This window comes from Hemibagrus wyckioides, linkage group LG07 (genome assembly GCF_019097595.1).
Source record: "Hemibagrus wyckioides isolate EC202008001 linkage group LG07, SWU_Hwy_1.0, whole genome shotgun sequence".
Lineage (NCBI taxonomy): Eukaryota > Metazoa > Chordata > Actinopteri > Siluriformes > Bagridae > Hemibagrus > Hemibagrus wyckioides.
In genome coordinates, this window is record NC_080716.1 from 17,111,916 (window position 1) to 17,134,736 (window position 22,821).

The 22,821-nt window shown below is 38.1% G+C and overlaps 1 protein-coding gene across 1 annotated transcript in view; it reads left to right on the plus strand.

The window, feature by feature from the left end:
• stim2b (stromal interaction molecule 2b) overlaps positions 1-22,821 on the plus strand; it is a 46,163-nt gene that overhangs the window by 19,126 nt on the left and 4,216 nt on the right. The window contains exons 2-11 of the mRNA XM_058395732.1: positions 7,755-7,885; positions 13,646-13,757; positions 15,444-15,555; positions 16,388-16,503; positions 17,281-17,458; positions 18,275-18,452; positions 19,446-19,607; positions 20,569-20,669; positions 20,964-21,202; positions 22,251-22,434. Of these exons, the coding sequence (XP_058251715.1) occupies positions 7,755-7,885; positions 13,646-13,757; positions 15,444-15,555; positions 16,388-16,503; positions 17,281-17,458; positions 18,275-18,452; positions 19,446-19,607; positions 20,569-20,669; positions 20,964-21,202; positions 22,251-22,434 (1,513 nt within the window). The remainder of the gene's footprint in view (positions 1-7,754; positions 7,886-13,645; positions 13,758-15,443; positions 15,556-16,387; positions 16,504-17,280; positions 17,459-18,274; positions 18,453-19,445; positions 19,608-20,568; positions 20,670-20,963; positions 21,203-22,250; positions 22,435-22,821) is intronic.

Genomic DNA, 22,821 nt, shown 5'->3' on the forward strand with positions numbered 1-22,821 from the left:
ATTTTGAACTAACCACAGACGGCAACTGGGAAACAGAAGCGCTAATGAAGTTGAGAGAAGGGAAGCTGTTATGCCTTCACAAACCTCCGGAAATAATAATTTGATCGTTTGCAAAATATCGATCCAGATTTCTATTGATTACTGACCCGACTCTATTCTACTCTGGCATCTTCCCAGAACAGCTGAGACTGTTTTGCACTGTCATGATCCATCATCTCACTAGTGCTGAATGCCATCAGTTCGTTAGGGAGAGAAATGACTAGTGAGGAAACATGAGTCAGTGGTGCAAGGTCAGATTACTTGCTGATTTTTTGCCAGTAATTAATTATGTAAATAAACTTTTCCTAGGATTCTTTACTCTAAAGTATGTGCGTGTGTTTAAACTGTTCATAGCAACTGACTCCTTGCGTAACAGAATATATTTAGAGTCTTCACATTTTAGTACTGAGGCACGTTTAACATTAATTGAGCCACAGTTTTCCTTTCATTCTTTATTTCTTCTCTCTTTCTGCTCTTTTTGGAGTTCGTCTGCGGTCAGCTCATGTTCATCTCTGATCCGCACATTCCTGCTCTACACAGTCGAGCTGCTTCTCCTTTTCTGGAAGTCTGGGCTTATGGCTCACAGAATCAGTCAGGATTTAAAGTCAGTTTTGGTCATTTCTTACATTTGGTTATGTTGTACCCCAGACAGAGGATTTAGAGTGAGTCCTGATGATGTTGTCCAGCACTGCACCTTTTTTGGAGGCAGAGAGAAAAAAGACAGGACAGATATTATGCAAGGAGTATTTTGGAGATTAAAATTTTTTAATGTTTTTTTTTTTTTTGGAGCTTTGTCATATGAAACCTGCCATCTGAAAGCTGAAACATATTTGTATAGCGTAATTGTTTTCCGTTTAGCTTTCACACACAAATCCAGCAGCCTGTTATAACATTTAGGCAGTAAATCCACTTTATGTAATAGCACAATGTCTGAGTGTGTCATCTTACAACCCTGCTTTTTGCCAGACTCTGAATTAAACAGTAAATGCCTAGGCAGTCCTTACATTGCGCTTAATATAGATTAAATGAGCTGATGGTGAAGCATCTCTGGAGGCCTGCGGCTGAACTTGATGAGGAAGAGAAGAAGATGTGAAACCTGAGCTCTGTTAGCACTGTAAGGCCGGCATGCTACATATGCACCGTGCCTCTCGGACATGTCGCAATGCATGTCACACTGGAAGTCACTGACTGAGTGTTGGTGTGGGCTTTGCATTAATTGTCACTGACCGATGAACGATTGTGTGAAACAGAACGATAAACTCGACCGCCTTGGGAATGTTGTACAATCATCGACTCTCTCATATAACCACCAGGAACACTCAGTAATCGTTACAGTGAACGTTTCATAAATAACAATTTCCCTCTGACCTTATAACATGCTGAGTTAAGAGAGTCTGGTGTCTCGTTTTTAAACACTTGACACTTGACCCTGTCCTGAAGTACACATGATGTATGCTAATGCTGTCCTAGCAATACAAGGCAGAAGTGTTAGTAGGTTAGCATTAGAAGGTTGGTTTTGAGTAGAACAAAGTAGCTCTGTTTGAGACCCTATATATATATATATATATATATATATAAAATAAATAAATATATATATATATATATATATATATATATATATATATATATATATATAATATATATATACACATTATATTGCCAAAAGTATTCGCTCACCTGCCTTGACTCGCATATGAACTTAAGTGACATCCCATTCCTAATCCATAGGGTTCAATATGACGTCGGTCCACCCTTTGCAGCTATAACAGCTTCAACTCTTCTGGGAAGGCTGTCCACAAGGTTTAGGAGTGTGTTTATGGGAATTTTTGACCATTCTTCCAGAAGCGCGTTTGTGAGGTCACACACTGATGTTGGACGAGAAGGTCTGGCTCTAAGTCTCCGCTCTAATTCATCCCAAAGGTGTTTTATCAGGTTGAGGTCAGGACTCTGTGCAGGCCAGTCAAGTTCATCCACACCAGACTCTGTCATCCATGTCTTTATGGACCTTGCTTTGTGCACTGGTGCACAGTCATGTTGGAAGAGGAAGGGGCCAGCTCCAAACTGTTCCCACAAAGTTGGGAGCATGGAATTGTCCAAAATGTCTTGGTATGCTGAAGCATTCAGAGTTCCTTTCACTGGAACTAAGGGGCCAAGCCCAGCTCCTGAAAAACAACCCCACACCATAATCCCCCTCCACCAAACTTTACACTTGGCACAATGCAGTCAGACAAGTACCGTTCTCCTGGCAACCGCCAAACCCAGACTCGTCCATCAGATTGCCAGATGGAGAAGCGCGATTCGTCACTCCAGAGAACGCGTCTCCACTGCTCTAGAGTCCAGTGGCGGCGTGCTTTACACCACTGCATCCGACGCTTTGCATTGCACTTGGTGATGTATGGCTTGGATGCAGCTGCTCGGCCATGGAAACCCATTCCACGAAGCTCTCTGCGCACTGTTCTTGAGCTAATCTGAAGGCCACATGAAGTTTGGAGGTCTGTAGCGATTGACTCTGCAGAAAGTTGGCGACCTCTTCACACTATGCGCCTCAGCATCCGCTGACACCGCTCCGTCAGTTTACGTGGCCTACCACTTCGTGGCTGAGTTGCTGTCGTTCCCAAACACTTCCACGTTCTTATAATACAGCTGACAGTTGACTGTGGAATATTTAGGAGTGAGGAAATTTCACGACTGGATTTGTTGCACAGGTGGCATCCTATCACAGTTCCACGCTGGAATTCACTGAGCTCCTGAGAGCGACCCATTCTTTCACAAATGTTTGTAAAAACAGTCTGCATGCCTAGGTGCTTGATTTTATACACCTGTGGCCATGGAAGTGATTGGAACACCTGATTCTGATTATTTGGATGGGTGAGCGAATACTTTTGGCAATATAGTGTATATATATATGCACCTACATGTTTCTGTCCACACTCACTCAGCTGGTAATGCAACTCTAGTGTTTCAGTGTCTAAAATTTCTCACTCAGGTGTTTCTACATTAATCTTTAAATGTATACTCCAGGACACTAGTGACCTCATTTTCTTCCTCTACGTCATCCTTTTTTTCAGTTAGACACATTTACATTCACGACATCTGGGAGACGTCTTTATCCAAAGCGAGTGACGTTTAACTCATTTATACAGCTGAGCATTTAAGGGTTAAGGGACTTGCTCAGTCTCCCTGCAGCGGCAGCTCGGTGATCCGGGGATCAACCTTCCCATCAACAGTCCAACATCTTAATCACTGAGCTCCCACTTGCCTGCATCCTTCCAATTTCTAAATGTAATACAACAGTAGACAGAATTGTAAAAACAACCTAAATTGTTCATAACACATTTTGTAAACAAATTTTTGTTATATATGAGAACAGTTTCCTTATGAACCGTAAGAAACAGGTGTATATAAGGGGATAATCTTTAAATCTCTATGACCTTGAAATGGGATTTATTTTTCAGAAGGAAGAATTTATAGTTCAATTGCCAACATGATCATAATGGATCAGAGTAAACATAATAGCGTGACTATTAGAATGACTTCTTACTGTATTCCTCCAGTGTAGACAACTGTCCCTTGTACATCCAAATACCTTTATGGTTATTTTGTATGTTTATTTTCAGAGTTCAATAACTGCTCTTAAACGCTTTTCTATTTTAAATGAGTAAGAAAAAAATAAATGAATGCAGTTGTCAGTGGTAGTCAAAGATATACTACACCAAAAAGAGGCTTTCTGATAAAGTCATCCAAACCTAATTTATACCTAATTTATTTAGGTAATCTCATGGATCTATAAATTCTGGGTACAGCTGTGTCTTTCTGTCTGTTTATCACATGCTCTCTCTCTCTCTCTCTCTCTCTCTCTCTCTCTGTGCAATGAATTTTCCGTGACACAGATATATACTGAAACCCATGCTTCTCAGGCACAAAACAGGTTTTTCTGAAGAAAAACCTTGGTCTTTCTTGGCAGGATAATTAGAAGGTACATGTCTGTTACCAGGCAGTAATTATCATCCAGATTATCAGCTTCAGCCCACTAATAAAGTAACTCAACTTCTTTCTTCTCAGTTTGATTTCTGATGTTGTTTAAATGTTTGTAATGTAGGAGTAGGGTTACTCTAGGACAAGGTAGAACTTAAGTAGCAACTTATTTAGATTTATTTATATTTATAATGTCCAGGCTGTTGAGGGTTTTGAACCTTCTGATCAGTAGGCCAACAGCTTATCCACTGAACTACCACTTCTCCACCATTGGGTAAATCCACAAATAGTCTTGAACACATTTATATCATTTATACATGCTCATACTCCTACATAGTTACACTTAACAGTCAAAGCTTTGGATCACACATGGTAACTGAAGTTTGATTAGGTTAATTAGTGCACTTGTATACATTACATTTATTTCAAAATGGAAATTTAATAGTATTTAAGAGGAGCATCCAACAAGTGTTTGGTCAATTTGGGAACTTTTCTGGTGGTTCCAAGTAAACGTCGAGTAAATGAAGCTAACAGTTAATGCTTTTCTTGGTAACTGCATAATTCTGTGCTTATTTTATTCATTTTTATATATTTTATTATTGTTATTGTAACATGAAAAGTGATTTTAGTTAAAAGAGTCAGCTTCTATAAATGTAAAGCAGTTAGCTGGGTCTGAAGAGCCACATACACAGACATGTTCCTGAAGTGTGTCGAAAAACCACTTCAAGATATCTTCAGTATGAATCAGCCTTTAGAAAGCAAGCTTTTCATGAAGAGCTGTGTAATGCCATTCTAATAACCTTTTGCATATATACATGAGGCTATAGATGTTTAATTACTCGCTAAATTATGCTTTTCTTCCTGGCTGTGAGAACAGCCCCTGTGTTTTTGTCTGCTTGCTCAGCATTTATACAAACCGCATCCTGACAGCCAGTTATTGTCATGTATTTCCATTTCTATTCATAGTAGGCTCTGTTCTATTTTTAGCACTGTTCTTTTTCCCCCCTCTCTGTTTTTGGTACATGGTGTTGCTTAACATCTCTTCCCATGCGTGTCATTTCCTGTTGCGTGGGTCTCTCCGCTGTGTACTTAACTCAGATACACACACACACACACACACACACACACTCTGGACGGAGCATAAACCTCTTTGGTTCCTGTGCGACTGAAAATAGATTCACTGTCAGTATTCAGTTAATGGAAAGCATCTGTCAGTGAAAGGATCTGTTAAGACTGTTCATTAAGACTGTATAACACTTAGTACTACACTTGTTAATCTTTTACGGGGTATATAAACATTGTATAACAACTTCTGATTAATGCATGTTAAGACTGTATATACAGTCAGTCACTTAAAGGGCATATATAAACAGTTTATAACTTATAATGCCTGACTTATGTATCAGCTAAGGATATATGAAAGTGTGTATATGCTATTTGGTCAAAGGTTTGTGGACACCTGACTGTAAAACTCATAATTAATACAGCGGTTTGGGGAAGGCCCACATATGGGTGTGATGGACAGGTGTCCACAAACCTTACATCCACTGGGCTTTAAAAAGAAAGTAAATAAATGAATAAATGAGCACCATACTAATACTAATACTGTATAGGACCCCATTTCTTTTTTGGGTAGTGGTAGTGCAGTGGTCAAGGTATTGGACTGCTGATTGGATGGTCGTGAGTTCAAATTCAAGGACCACCTGTCTGCAACTGCTGGGCCCTGAAACAGGCCTTTAACTGTGCAAATGAGATAAATATAAGATGCTCTGGATAAAGGTGTATGCCCCATGCCATAGATGGTAGAAGAGCCATTTCTTAATATTCTGCTCCATGGCTGCATCACATTATTGCTGCTGATTTGTCCTGCTGCAAACCTCTTGTTCTACTAAACATGCTCATATGGATTCAGATCTTGGGAGATCGCTAAAGTACACTGAACTCATTGTACTAAAATGCTTGATTGGTATTTAGGGTCCCAGTGTGTGCCAAGAAAGCATTCCCTACACCATTACACCACCACTATCACCCTGAACTGTTAACTGAGGTAGATTGGGTCCATGGATTCATGAAGTTGATGCCAAATTCTGACTCTACCCTTTAGTAGAAATTGAGATTCATTAGACCAGACCACTCGGCTTCCTTTTCTTGGCTGACAGGAGAAGAATCCTGTGTTGTTTCCTGCTTGGTTTCATGCATTCTGTGATGATTTTCAGCTCAGTATTTTGTAACAGGTGTTACTGTAGCCTTCCTATCAGTTCATACTAGTCTAGCTATTCTCCTCTGACCTCTTTCTGCCACCTATTAGATGTTTTTTGTTTGCATAAACTCCTGAACCAGCAGCTTCTGAAAACCGAACCTCCCTGGCACCAACATCGATGCCATGCTTGGCACAAGATCACACGTAAACATATAATTTTCTAATTTATACAGTCGACAGTGTACAATTGTGTACAATCAAGACACCGTTTAGCAAGTGAAGATTTTATACACATGTATACCCATATTATAACTTTAAAATTCACAGCATTACATTGTGTTCAAAACATCTCTCAGCCCAGGTGGGTGATTGTTATGTAAATAGTATCCCATGCAAATGAGTGTGGCGAGGGACTTCTGCTATGCAAATGGTGTTATGTAAGCAGAGGGAAACACATGCAAGGCACCATGCAAAACAAAGGAGATGTTTATGCAGGCGAAATTCACCTGCTCTCTTCACAGACCTCGCTGGGCTTCTCCGTTTGATACAAAACTATTTCATTTCACTCGAATGTACTGTCGATGTGTGATTGATTGATTGATTTGAGTGCATTTAAATGGCCCCTTTTGCTTTCCTTTTTGTGAGAACTTGTTTGTTAATCTAGTTGAGCAAACTTCTGCACAACCTCCCTTATTATCCAATCACATCACAGCACCATTCGCCACATCAACAGTGTGTAACGCAAGAAGTGTGCGGAGACTTGGGAAAGTGCACTGCTGCAAACAGATCCTACATCAAACACACACTCACACATACAGTACATTCAGCATTCTGTGAAAAATTTATGCTGTCATAATCATGCAGCCTTGTATTATTATTATTATTATTATTATTATTATTATTATTTTTTGTTGTTTAAAATGACAATCACAATTATCAATTATATTATTATTTTATTATATATATATTCTTATTATTATTACTGAAGTTTGACCAGTCACTTAAAGATTAAATTAAACCTCATTAAATCTAAAACAGGTAGGTTTATAAACGTCAACTTGGAGTGTTCACTCAGTGGAAAGTTCAGGAATACAAAATCTGCAGCTTCAATAAATAGTCTGATTATTATTGTACACACTTATACAAGGAGCTTCAGATCAGGTTACCTTCATAAATAAACATGTGCATATGAGGTTCATAGAATTTGTTCAACAGTTATAAGGGTCCCTGGCTACAAAAAGTTGAAACTCATAGTAGAATTTAAGTATGGACGTAATGCATTTCAAAACAAATGCGTTGCAATATATTTTTGTTAAAATTTTTCCTGCTATAATTATTCTTAAAAAAACAAAAAAACAGGACCATTTGAAATGCTGCAGCTTGAAATCATTTTTGTTTGCTTCCTCCATTATCTTTCTAAAATTTCTTTATCCTGTTGTTCTAACGATAGACGTTCGCGTGTCGGCTTATAAATAGGAAACAGAGCAATTAACCTTATTGTTTTCTGTTGTTGTGACACGCCCTGTCTGTGTTTGTGCAGATCCGTGCCTGACCGTGATCCCGCCCTGCATGAATGAAGATGATCGCTTCAGCCTTGAGGCACTGCGACACATCCACAAGCAGCTGGACGATGACAACGATGGTGGCATCGAAGTCAACGAGAGCGTGGAGGTCAGGCGGCCCTGTTATGCATGTTCAGCTAACGCTCATGAGTTCAGTTCTGTCACTCAACTAACCTTTTGGCCTGGTTTTTATTTGACTCTTGACTACGCATGGATTTGTGGCAATATCAGCATTGCTCATAGATTCGCCTGCATTTATTATTTATTATGATCATTATTATTTTAATCCTGAGCATTGAATTGTCTGTCAAACTTCATCCATCAAGTGGTCATGCCATATTTGTCACTGGAGACGTTAAACACACCAACACTGTGTGTTAGTTTGTCTTTAAAACTTTCCGCTGTTATCTTGATTGTTGTCATGAGCTGCATCCATCCACATGTACTGACAAATCTAATGGCCTAGTCTACATGAGAGGTTTTTACAATTCATACACCACCCTAATATTTAAATATGTGTGAAAAATTAATATCTAGAATTAACCATAAGTATGTAATTTGAGTCCCAGCTCTAGTTTATGAAAGACACTGCCTCCCTTTGTGCTCTACTGCCCCTGCTGTGTAGGTTGGTATTACATTGCACTGTGCACATTTATACTCCTACATACATGCAGTTATAGACTAAAAGTCTAGTCTAAACCTGTACTTGAATGTACGGGTGTTTTGTCAAGTATCCATGTGCACTGCAGGTCAGTAGTGACCCAAATTGATTTAGCTAACTTTTAATTTAACAATTTTGTCATGTTATGTGTTCAGTGCAAAAAAAAAAAAAGGGGTTATGCATTTTAAGAATTTCGAGGACTTTGAATGCAAAGCACAATGAGATGAAAGAGCTGAAGGGATGGAAAGAAGATGAGAAAGTAAGTAAATGGAGAGAACAAATAAGTGACATTTAATGTATGAAAGAACGGAAGTGAGGGAAAAACAAGGAGTAAAAACGATAGACGAGAGAGCGTGATACAGCGAGGAAGAGATGCTCTGTGCTCAGAAGACTGTGATGGAGAGGAGAAATACTGTGAATTGTTAAAATTGTTAACAACAACAACATAATAATAATATAAATAATGATAATAATAATAATAATAGAAAGAAGAACAGTAGCAATGATAACAACAATGAAGACATAATTAGATAAACAAAGACATAAATAATCAAACAATAACTATATAGTGCTAGCATATAAACATTGTATTTATCAGTGTAGATGAAGAAAATGAGGTCACAGGTCAACCAAAGTTATGCACTTAAGGGTTAAAGGGGAAAAGCCCCATCCTTCAATCTCTACTCCTCAGCTAAGCTCAACATTCACGTCACTGCTTAAAGCCTCAGTCTGGAAGTGCCTAAATAATGCCAGATACATCCTGGGTCTAATTGAGTTTATAATCAAAAACAAATACATTCACATTAATCAATTAGAAGTATGGTGCTGATACAGAACTGAGCTTCCGTCTGCCAACCAGATGCAAGTGTACACTGTATGTACCAGAAAAACACGCTGAAAAACACAGCCTGATCACCATCTAAACCCAAGAGTTTGATTGAGTGTAATTACTCAGGAATGCTACATAACAAAACCACACACACACACTCTTACATACAAGCAGACATGGTGGGATCTAGAACTTAACAAACTCTAACACTGGAGTCTGGATCAGCAGGTGTGTCGTTATTCAGAAACTGGTGTTATTGGGTTCTGCGTGCTGTTCTGTAGGTTGGTGTGACATCATCGGGCCCCTGAAAAATGACACTCAACAAAAGATCTGTGGTTTTGTGTTGTAGGATTTTACTCTCTGGCAAGGTCTTACTGCTGCCCCGCCCAACCCTTTGGTATTAGTTTGACTGTGTATGTCCTGCAAAATATGGTGTGTGTGTCTGTCTGTCTGTGGTGTGTGTGATAAGTTTTTCTTCAGTGTTTCCATGCATAGTTACTGGGCATGGCAGCTGCAAGACACCTGTCACCTATACCCGTGCATGTCAGTATGTATGAGTGTGTGTTAGTTTGTGTGTGTTAGTTTGTGTGTGTTAGTGTGTCTGTATGAGTGTGTCTGTATGAGCGTGTATGTGTGTGTGTGTATATGTTAGTTTGTGATTGTGAGTATGTGTTAGTGTGAGTATGTATTAGTGTATGTGTGTGTTAGTGTGTGTGTGTGTGAGTGAGTGCATGTATGAGTGTGTGTGTGTGAGTTTGTAAGTTTGTGAATGTGTGTGTATGTGTGAGTGAGAGACAGAGAATGCATGAATTCCTTTGATGATATGCTTCGGATATACTAAGCTTGAAGCTTGTGAAGTGCTGTGTGTGTGTGTGTGTGCGCGCGTGTGTGTTTTCCATATATATAGAAGGTTCTCGTAGCGATCGTCTCCACTGGAATCGACTTTAAGAGGTGGCCTCGTGGGAGATTGAAGCATTTCCCTCTTCTGCAGCCAGTGGGACATGGTGTCATCTTTCATACCACAGCAAATTCCAGAGTGTGCATGTGTATGTGTGTGTCAGCGTTCCAACGAAACCTGAATAGCTTTAAAAGCACTCTTCCTTTAGTAGAAAATCAACATTTAAACACTAACAGCTAATGTACAAAAATACACAATTCAGATCTGGAGCAAGACTCAGCTGTCTGGGTGGAAAAAAAAAATATATAGATGATCATCTTATTCGCTGAAAACAGCAGAGCACAGCTGACAGATATTTAAGATCAGGTTATTAATATAGTAATATTAATCATTAAAACAACAGCTTGTATAATAATTAGGTTCAAATTTTTGTTTTTTAATAGCTGTGTTGTGGACACAGAGTAGTGATATAACTGAATACAAAACCACTATTATTATTGTTATTATTATTATTATTATTGATAATATTTGCTGCACAAATACAAATACACAGATTAATAAGAGAGTTTTATTTAAAGTATACCAGAAAGCTTCATGTTGAGACTAGGTGTGTGTTTCTACAGGTTTTTACTTTCATGCAAGTTTAAACACAAAGCATGCAGGCAGGGTTGCCAAATATTCAGCAAATTTCCCACCTAACCTACATCTCAAAAAACCTCACTAAAAGATGAGATTAGGATGAAAAGTTCAGACACTTCTTGTGGCTCAGGGAGACAAGTTTATGGTGATGTGATGTGCATGTGTTTCTGATTTATTTGTAGAGCTCCACATAAAGCAAACAGAGCATGTGCTTGTGTGAAGGGGAACAGATCTCTACTCTCTAAACATGAGATATAATTCATGTAAAAAATGTAACTTTTATGTATTAATGTATTAATGTTGTAACAATAATGCACGTTTGTCATCATTCTTTAAAAATCATTCTCCAGTGTTATTGAAAAAATAATCATACAAGCAATCCATTCAATCCGTTAATGTCTGAAATTGTTGTTATACCTTATCACTTGAAGTAAACATGACAGAGAGCAAAAGAGAAAATGAAATTTCCTAAGAAAGGGAGAAAGAGAGATAAAGAGAGAGAGAGCTCAGCTGATACAGACAGATAACTGATTACCTGGTAGCTCAACTGGTTATTGTGCATTAAATCTACACACACAGACACACACACCTACACGCACATACACACACCTACACACACATACACACACACACACACACCTACACACCTATTGGTGCTGTTCCCAGTATACATCCGTTAATGTGCCAAAAATAACACCTTTGAGAAACTCATCTGGAATCTACACAGGACCAGTACCTGTATGTGTGTGTTGTGTCTGTGCATGTGTGTTTCGAAACTCTTGTGATATGCATGATATCCTGGGAAGTTTTGCATTTGTGCATGTAAGTACTTGTGTACAGAAGGCACTGGGACTGAAGATAAATAACTGCAGATATAGTTTATGAGGCCACTTTACATCCCTTCACAGTAGACTAACTGTCGGTCTGTAATGACAGCTGGCTGCTGACTTATCAAACCTGATTATACAATTTTATGGTTTTATATTGAGCTTGGGCTGAAGTGAAGCTTGTGTTAAAGAGGTCTGGATCTGATGTAATGTGGTGTTTATAAAGATAGATTAAACTTTACACGCAGCGTCTGTTCCAAATATGATCAGATTTAATAACGGTGAGGAAATACATTCCGTACATTTAAATGAATAGATCGTTTCTTGGACACCGCAAATTAAAATAAAAAAAACATTTTAACTTCTACTCACAAAACACCACTAAAGAACTACTAGAAAAACCTGCATTATCCAACCACTATGAAACCTCTAACACAGGGTATGAATGCAAATCCGATTCTCTTCCTCTACTCTGACAAGACTTTATAATGGATTTTAATGGACACATGCTTATGTGGTAATTTGTTTATTTATTTTTTAACCTGCTTTTTGAATCAAATAGTCCTGAGCACAGACATGATGATTAGATAAAGTACTGTTTGGGTGGGATAAGATTTCCAGACATGCATCTGTTGAGTATTGTTGCCAGATGATGTATGTAATGATTCGCACAGGACAAGCGATCTCACAATCCATCCAAACTCCAGCTCAGGGAAGCTGCATACTATGCTCATTGTCATCATACCATAGAAGCAGGAAATGCAAAACATTGTTTAGCTAGGGTTATTATACTGTAAAGCAGAAGGAAGTGACGTACCATCAGGGCTACTATACTATAATCTGATAGAAGGTAATTTATGTAAGGTGAATTATGTAGGTTATCCCAACACTAGGATGATGATAACTTTCCTAAAGCCACCAGAAACAAGTCCATTTGAAGCAGTCTGGGTTTTGTTGTTTTTGCCTTTTGATTCTTGTCCAGAGTCTAGTTTCTGTTTCGGTGAAGGACAACAGAAGAATGCTTCCTGGAATGTCTTCATGTTTTTTAGAAAGCTCTTTCTGTACAGGATATAGCACAATAGTAATCAATTAGTTAGGATGGTGCATACATACATATGTATTATTTTATTATATATTATTATATATTATTATATTATATTATATTATATTATATTATATTATATTATATTATATTATATTATATTATATTATATTATATTAGAGTCAACTTTATTGTCATTGACAGAGTACAAGTACAGGGCTAATGAATTGCAGGTGTTATGTATATAAATAAATATAGTTATATTTGTGTATATACAATAAGATTTGAGTGCAGAATTACAAGGAACAGAAGCACTAACTAGATGCAAATGACTGTGAATACAATACAAGGTGCAAATGGATAAAGAAAGGATATATGCTGCAAATACTGTATATGGCTAAAGAATACAAGGTGCAAAGGAAGAGCAAACACAGAGGATGCATTATACCAAATGAGGTATATAAATAACATACAGTATATAACCTGGTTATATTTGGTTGTTTCCAAAATATCCTTCCAGATGAGCACATGAACGGTCTATAAAAATGGACGGACATTGTAAAGTCTTCAGAGATATTGCAGTATTTACTGCTTCACCCAAGCTTCCCATGTAAAACTAGTCCCATCTGAATAGGGCTTATGATATAAAGGGTGTGAGTGTGTAAACTGAACCCAGCTAATGATTAGACTCTTGCTAGTGCTGGCACTCTGTGATGTATCACAGTCTTCCAGGAGGCTTGGAGATTTCACTAAGTGCAAACTCCAGCTATTAGAAATCATAAGCTGACTGGTTAATTAACTGTCACTTTCTAATAAAGTTATTAAACAGTATAAACCCTACAGACCCCCTCATGTACACTGAGCTTCTAAGTGATCTTAGCCCTGAAATCTGCATGTGTCTCATCTTTTTTTCAGCAAACAATCATGTGAACGTTTGTGTGATTAAAGTTTGTCTTCTGCTTTTATTTTTCAGTTCATCATCGAGGACATGAAGCAGCAACAAACGAACAAACACAGCAACCTGCACAGAGAGGACCAGCACATCACTGTCGAGGAGCTGTGGAAAGGATGGAAGACGTCTGAAGGTGAGACAGAGACCACTGATCGTGGTTTCCGGACAAAAAGTAGAAATGGGTGATGAACGAATTTTTATTCAAAATAGAAATGAAGACTGATGAAACACATAAAACTATGATGGTATGAAGGATATTTAATAGTCAGTGATTTTGACCTCTGATATTTGTATAATTAATACACCACATGTGCTAACATGCTCAGAACAGAGCCTCACTCCATCATAAACAGCTGAAAACAGTGTATGCATCCTACACAACTGTGAATCACACGAAATGACATTTTCCTGAATTGTAGCCTGCATTGTGTTATGCAACCTGACAGATACTCGGTCAACCCACTGTGTCTGAGTAAGAGAAGAAACAAGGAATTGTTTGTGTGTGTGTGTGTGTGTGTGTGTGTGTGTTGGGGGGGGGTGATATAATGGTATGATGGAATAAAGACAGGGATAAAGGATTAGTTGTACCATTAGTATTACATTACTGTGTAATACGTGTATGAAGACGTAATCTAAGCGTGCAAGCAAATACAGCACATGATTTTTTAACACAGGACTACATAAAAGCTTTAGCATGTAAGATTTTGAAATTTGACAATTTGAGTCATGGCTCAAGTATCTGTGATTGCTCAATATTGCAAAAGAATGATGAGTATAACACAACTTTATTGTGCACATCAGTGTGCAGGCTGCTCACATTACTCACTCTCATCCAATAAAACTGAGACTGAAATACAAACATCTCACCCAATCACCAACACCTCCTATATTCTACACATTTTTCAGCTGGGTTTATAATAAAAACTCCACAACGACAATTCGCTGAACGTCATCATTCACATTTCCTTCTTTTTTTCTTTATCAGCTCATTGCTCTCACTTTCTCTCACTCCTCTGATTGCTTGTGGCTCATGTCAGTCACAGTGGGGTTGCTTTTCTTTCATGACAGTGTTTGATGTACTTGAAATTGTGTGTGATATGTGTACAGGGCTCCCTCCAGTTCCAATCAGAAGCTCCTGACTGTTATTATTATTACTACAGGACTGTCAGGCCTGATTAATCCTCAAATGACTCAAAAATCATATCATAATCATTTAACCACCAAAGAATCATATAGACACTATAGCTTTAACAAGAAATCAGAGTAAACAGAGATAAATAATCAGTAACAGTTTATTTGGTCCAATTTCTACACACCTTATAAACCATCACTGAGCAGTTGATCAGCTCAGTCTCCTCATCAGATTATGTATAGAGTTTGAATCTGTGCTAGGATTAAGGAAGAATTTATAGTCTTTAAATTAAAACAAAAGCTATACACTATAAACAATATAAAGAAAGTAGCAAAGGGACACATTAGTAGTCTTAGAGTGTTTATAGATTTTCTTTAAAACTGGTGCAACTATAAATATATATATATATATATATATATATATATAGTGTGTGAATGGGTGCGTGAGTGTATTTGTACCTTGTGATACACTGGCATCATGGTCCATCATCAGAGTCCAGGGTGTACTTGTTGGACTGTGTACTGTAAATGAACATATCTAATAATTACTTTAAGAATGTACTTTAAGCACCATCATTACTTTTGTATCCACTTTAAAGCACACTGCTATTAATATGAACACAAAAATGTGAACACACGAGAACATATTGAATGTTTCACACTAACACTTTGTCTCTGTCTCTCTCAGTTCATAACTGGACGTTGGACGATGCAGTCCAGTGGCTGAAGGAATCAGTAGAGCTTCCACAGTATGAAACAAACTTCAGAGAGTTCAGAGTTAATGGCAATACGCTACCTCGGTAAACACGTGTAAACACACACAGTCACATGTCTCTTGAACATAGCTTCCGTATGAACTAGGGAAAATATTTTGTAAGCATCCCGATCATAATTTGTATTCCAATAAAAGTCATCAGAAACTGAACTGATGATACAGGAGGAGTGTTGGAGATATTAGTGTGGCACTGCCCCCTTCTGCTAGATGTGTGCAGGTGCAGGGAGAGGGGGGGGGATTGAGAAAAGGAGGTGAAGCACCATTTAAAGATTGGGTTTCATCCCTCTAGTAGCACTTGCTGACTCATGAAATGATGTCACAGCTTCAGATCCCGCCCTCTCTCTCTCTCTCTCTCTCTCTCTCTCTCTCTCTCTCTCTCGCTCTCTCGCTCTCTCTCGCTCTCTCTGTTATTCTGTAAGCTGTGCACATATGGTCTTTCAGCCATTTTGTACTTTGTATTTAAATAGGCACATACATATTCACCCTCTTTTACTCCTTTTCTCTTTTTTTTTTTATATAATGAATGTGACTTCATTTTAAACTGCATGGTCTAAATATCCCACAGTTTATTACCAGAACAGACTGAATATCTTTTTGTCCTGGTGACATGTATGCACCCAACTTACTACCTGATGTCTCTAAATGAGTAACACCTTAATGGATTCTGTTCAACATGAATTACCATAGAATATTTTAAGTCCAGCTGATGAAACTCCTTGTTAATGCATTAGCAAAGAGTAAAGGAATTATTTGAGAAATGATTTCATTTTGGCCAAGATGTATTCGTTTTATGTACTGTTTTACATAGTGCACTCTCTCTGACTCGTTCTCTCACCATGTCTCTCTTTTATCTGCAGAATAGCGGCTAATGAACCGTCATTTATGTCATCACAACTAAAGATATTAGATCAACGACATAAACAGAAATTAAATTTGAAGGCGCTGGATGCTGTGCTGTTTGGACCACCGTTACGTAAGTGCTCATGTAGTTATGAGTGCCACATCAGACAGTTCAGTAAATAAACCTGTGTGATAAGTTGGGCCGTTACGGTGTCCTGGTTTGTCACAGAGTATGACTGGACCGTTAAAATTAAAATGAATTTCTGTTTATTACAGTCTACTTGTCTTGTTTGTTTTATACCCATTCAAGTTCCTGTGTGCCCAGCTGTGACTTATCTAAACTTATCCAATCTTTTTATTCTTCTGTTTTATTCTTTTATTATATTCTATTTGTTCTGTTATACAGCAAAAAGTTACCATCAGCTTTTTTTTATATATATACTCTGGCTCAGGAACAGAAACACCTAGACACCTATGTGATTATCTAATCAGTCAGTCCTGTGGCAGCATAAAATCATGCACATACACGTGAAGAGCTTCGGTTAAGGATCAAATCATACATCAGACTAGAGAAAAAGTTTGATCTCATTAAGCATGGATGTTTTTTTACCAGAAGGTCTGGTTTGAGTATTTCAGACATGGCAGATCTCCTCAGATTTCCACACACAAGATTTTTTCTTCAATCTGATGCTGGTTGTAGACATTACCTGACCTGCATCTGCATCATTTTATGCTTTGCACTGTTGCCACATTATTGGATGATTTAGATAACTGCATGGATGTACAGGTGTTCCTAATATAGTGGACAGTGAGTGAATATATACAAAGATGTGCCAAGAATCTTTCAAGCAAACAATTTGTAATGAAATGATTTGATATTATTGTTTGTTTGGACTCATCCATCCTGCAGGGCCACAGCATAATTGGTTGAAAGACTTTGTCCTCATGGTGTCCATCATCATCGGGGTAGGCGGCTGCTGGTTCGCCTATGTGCAGAACAAGTCCTCCAAAATCCACATCGCCCGCATGATGAAGGACCTGGAGAGCCTGCAGAGTGCTGAACAGAGCCTGATGGAGCTGCAGAGCAGGTATACAGAGAAATCCTATACTGTCAGGTCTGAAAGTCTCACTGTATTTTGTTTTGCTGAGGGGATTTGCTAACAAACAGGAGAGCATGTTTGCCTCCAGGGTCGGGGGTATGATTTGTGCCTCTGCCCTGTGTGTGCAGAGTTTGCATGTTTTCCCTGTGCTTCTGGGCTGTCCTCAGGGTACTCTGGTTTCCTCCCCCAGTTCAAATACTTGCCTTGTAGGCTGTTTGGCATCTTTAAATTGTCTAGAGTTGGTGTGTGTGTGTGTGTGTTTGTGTTTTCCTGTAATGGTTTAGCAACCTGCCCTGGGATAGACTCCCTGTGTAGGATAAGCGTTACAGAAAATAGATGGATTGATTAAGCACATTTTTGTAAGTTACTTTTTTTGCCAACCTCTGCTTTTTATCTAATCATTTATTAGCTTATTCAAGATATTTGGTCAGATTCAGCTGATAATTATTACCTATAATGATCATTTTATAGAGACATTTAATAATCATAGAGACATCTATCTATCTATCTATCTATCTATCTATCTATCTATCTATCTATCTATCTATCTATCTATCTATCTATCTAGATGTCTGTCTATTTATCACTGTTTAACACCACTTACATTAGTGGTGTTTTAGACTCGTAGTTAAATCTGATTAGTTTTTCATGACTAATGAAAGGTTTCAATTTCTGGACTTAATATCATCATGATCATGAAGGCATATGGGATAAAAAACTAATGGCTTACAAAATACAAAGAATTAGTTATCCTATGATGCTCAATAGTCACATTCAGCTCTGCTCTGTGTTTGGCTGTTACAGGCTAGAGAAAGCACAAGAGGAGAATCGCACAGTGGCAGTGGAGAAGCAGAACCTGGAGCAGAAGATGCGAGACGAGATCAATGGTGCAAAGAGGGAAGCGTACCGTCTGCGAGAGCTCCGCGAAGGAGCCGAGTGCGAACTCAGTCGACTCAAATATGCCGAAGAGGAACTGGTGCAGGTAGGAGCGAGAGCTGAGGACTTGCATACTAACATTTTCTCTACAGACTCTCTCAGCATCTGTCCGATATTTCAATTATATTCTACCTTTCAACATTTAACCCCATATCCACTCTGAGAGGTTTTACTCTTTTCTCTGGTAGTAAGTGTGACACGTTCATGTGTAACGTATTTATTGTCATTTTGCTTATGCAATGTTAAGACAATGGCAGCAAATAATAAGCTTTCCAGCATCACAGACTGTTCAACTGCACTGCAAACTGCATGTTACCATGTTAAATAATGACACCATTTAAGCATACTACTAAGTGGGAATTATATACATTAAATACACACAATGCTTAAGCACAACATTTGATTTTACCTTTAGAGCATTTCTGAAAGTATTTTGTATTCTCTGTGGAAAAAAATAACCTCTAGCTAGTTCAAGTTAGAGAACAAGATGTTTTTAAATAAGGACAAGCCTATATTCAGTTTTCTGGTGCTTTTTTTACATGCACTACCAGTTTTCTACCAGAGAGGGAGATCGTCACCATCTTCCATACAGCAGCTCCATCTATTTTTTTTTTTCTCTTGGCATTCAATTCAGCTGAATCAGAAAACAGATTTCTGTCTACCATAATGTTTGTGAGCCAGTCAGAAGATTAAATATAACCAGCTCACAGATCCAGTTTGCACTAGTTCTTAGTCTGTAGCAGTGGACTTAAATATATACATGTTCAGTCTACACACATGCACAGGAAGAGAGAGAAGAGAGAATTTTTTTAAATTTTTACATAATTTTTATTTTATTTATTTATTTTATCAACAAATCTTTTATATTGTGTATTTGTAAGCATCTGATCCTGGTTTAGCATTCTGGTAATAGATGCTTGTTTTTTAGTATTAATGTAGAGAGTCCCTGTGTTGCATGGACTAGGAATAGGACAGGGTTTTAACTGTGTTTGTTAATGGGTTAACGGCATTTTAATGGTGTGTGTGTGTGTGCGCATAGGTGCGTGTGGCTTTAAAGCGAGCTGAGAAAGAGTTACAGTCAGAGCGGTCAGTTCCTGAAGCTTTACAGATGTGGCTGCAGCTCACACATGAGGTGGAGGTCCAGTACTACAATATCAAAAAACAGAATGCAGAGCTACAGCTCACCGTCGCCAAGGAAGAGGTGAGTGTGTGTGTGTGTGTGTCGGTGTGTGTGTGTGTGTATACAGTGTGTGTGAAATGATGAAATGTCAAATGATAGTATTGCAACAAAATCTCAAAGAAGTGTTTTAAAAGAGCAGTATTTTTTTTTTAATATAATTAAATAAAGATAAATTATTGTGTGAATTATAATAATGTTTTATGAAAATTGCTTGTAAATGCAAACACATGATTTTGGGCTTAAAAAACTAGTTTTCATCCGTTAAATAAAAATATAAAACAAACAAACAAACAAACTAGCACACCAAACCACAAATAAACACTTTAATTATTTTTCTATAATTAATCCATTCTTTCACGTTTTAAGCAGTACCAAGGAAATATTTCTAAAGTTCAGAGGTACCTGACCCGGCTCAAACCCAATCACATGGTTAATTAATGGAGCGAACACTTTTTTTTCTGATTTCAGCTCGTTTCATTATTCATCTAGAATTACATGGATCCAACACATGCACACTCCAAGAGAATGAAGCAGATTTTTTTTTTTCCACACACTAATTTGGCTATTTAATGATGTGGGTAAATTACTTTTTAATTAGATAGTTTGTTTTTGCCTTTTGTCATTTACATTTGGAATGAGTCACTACGCAATTAGACAAAGCAATTAGCACACACTGCTGTGAGCCTAAGACTCTAAATATGAATACTTTTGCAAGTTCTGTATGAAAAAACATTCTATTTTGTTATTCATAATTGTCTATTTTCCACTTATTATAATTTTTTATGAATTATAATTACTAGAAAAACATGTTTATTACACTTATTTGATAATGTGCATATAGTGTATGAAATTTGAGTTTGATATAATTGGAGAGTTTAATGCTGACACAAAAGTCAAGAGTGTGTGTATTTATTTATTTATCTATCTATCTATCTATCTATCTATCTATCTATCTATCTATCTATCTATCTATCTATTACAGGCAGAGAAGATAAAAAAGAAGAGAGGTTCTGTCTTTGGTACTCTCCATGTAGCTCACAGTTCATCACTGGATGAGGTTGATCATAAAATACTTGAAGCCAAGTAAGTGTACATGCACACACAAATAACCCACTCTGTGTCTCTCTATATCTGTATTGTGTTTGGCTCTGTGTGTGTGTGTGTGTGTGTGTGTATGTGTCTGATCTCTCCGATTTGTATTTGGCTGTGTGTGTCTCTGATCTCTCTGTATTATGTTTGGCTGTTTGTGTGTCTCTTATCTTTCTGTATTGCATTTGGCTGTGTGTGTGTGATTTTTCTGTATTGTCTTTATGTGTATCTGATTTCTATGTTTTGTGTTTGGCTGTGTTTGTGTGTGTTTGTGTGTGTGTGGTATAGGAAGGCCCTCTCTGAGGTGACAGCATGTCTGCGTGAGCGTCTTCATCGCTGGCAGCAGATTGAAAGACTGTGTGGGTTTCCTGTGGTGCAGAACTCGGGTCTGCCAAGCTTGAGTGCATCGCTGTACTCGGAGCACAGCTGGGTGGTGATGCCACGTATGTCACTTCCCCCCTACCCCATTGCAGGAGGAGTGGATGATGTGGATGAGGACACGCCCCCCATCGTCCCACAGTTTAACTGTGAGAACTTCTGACAGTCCTTACTGCTTTCGGAAAATTCATTTGAAATACAGTGGTACCTCGGTCCTCGACCACCCCTGTGTTCGAATTTTCAAGTCAATTTCACCTTGGTGTACGAAAATATTTTCAGTGTATGACTCGACCGTCAGGAACGCCGGTTCTTGTTTCATACAGGATTGCAACGAATATCAACATTCCGACCCGACCTGAGAACAACTATTGTGACTGCACACCAGGGGTGATTCTAGGATTTTCATTTAAGGGGGGGCTCAGCCCCCAATGAGGGTATAATAGTAAAAAAAATAAAATAAAATAAACATTTGACTAACAGGGTAGGATGATACACTTATTGCAGCATTCCACTGTATTGCATAGATGTGCACACACACACACTTGTCCTGTGATCCTCGCTCTGCGGCGCTGCGGTCTGCGGATTGAAGAACACGCTGAAAGGCGGGGAAGAGCCGAAATCTGCCGCTGTTTTCATATGAAATTTAAAGGGGACTGAGGCGATTACATATTTGTGTACAGTTTATGGAGAAACGCAGAACAAAAAGGGGGCTGAGTAGAAATTGCCTAGCGACGCCCATGCCGCTCACGCTTTCCATGAGGCGTACCCTGGCAATGTTGCCAATGAGGGAAGTTGTGAGATCAACCATCGAGTTGAAACAGTTTCATTCGTTTAACATTATTTCCTATGGGAAATGATTCGGTTTTCGACCAAATTGGTATTCGACCAGACTTCTGGAATGAATTAAGGTCGAACACTGAGGTACCACTGTAAAAGAATTGAATTACACGTATAAAAGGAGAAAGAGTAAAAACATTAATAATTAATAAAGTAATTAAAAAGTATAGTGAAAATACAAAATGTTTAATCTTCTGAATCTACATAATGTTCCTTTATGCATCTTGTCTATCCAGCTATCTATCTATTATACAGTGTATATTATATTTATATGTGTATGTGTGGTGTTCTTGTGCTTTTTTTATGTGTTCTGTTTGTATAAGATGTATAAATATGCCTTTGTCTTCATCTCCTCTGTAGCTCCACTGGCTCGTCCTCCTCTGCTGCGTAACAGCAGTTTGTGTCGCTCTCGGCGGAGTCTTCTTTCCCACCAAGCTTCTATTGTCTCAGCTGATCCTGACCTGCTGTCTATGGCCTCAGCACCAGGCATCTACAGACCAGAGCCAGACGACGAACACATTTTCTTCAGCGTCGACACAAAAAGGTATAGCCTCGTTCCTTACTTTTGTTTTTATTCTGTCAAGTAATATTAAAATACATACATGGAAAATGTAAAGTGTATTTAAAAAGCACCTTAAAAAACTGTAGGTGTGTATATATGTAATGTTATTGGTGATGTGTGTATGTGTAACATCTCCTCTGAAAGTACTGCAATGGCAAGGCCAGTTTTTTTTTTCTTTTTGGCTAAACACTAAAGATATCTATGATCAAGAGCTGAGTATGAGACAGTAGGTCAAATATTTCCTGATATTTACATTGAGGTGTGTTAAACAATTTAGAACATGGCACATTTTGGTTAATCCGGTTTATGTGCCCTGTTAGACTGATAGCATTTATAGCTTTGAAAAGCTACTCTTGGTTTGAGGCCTGG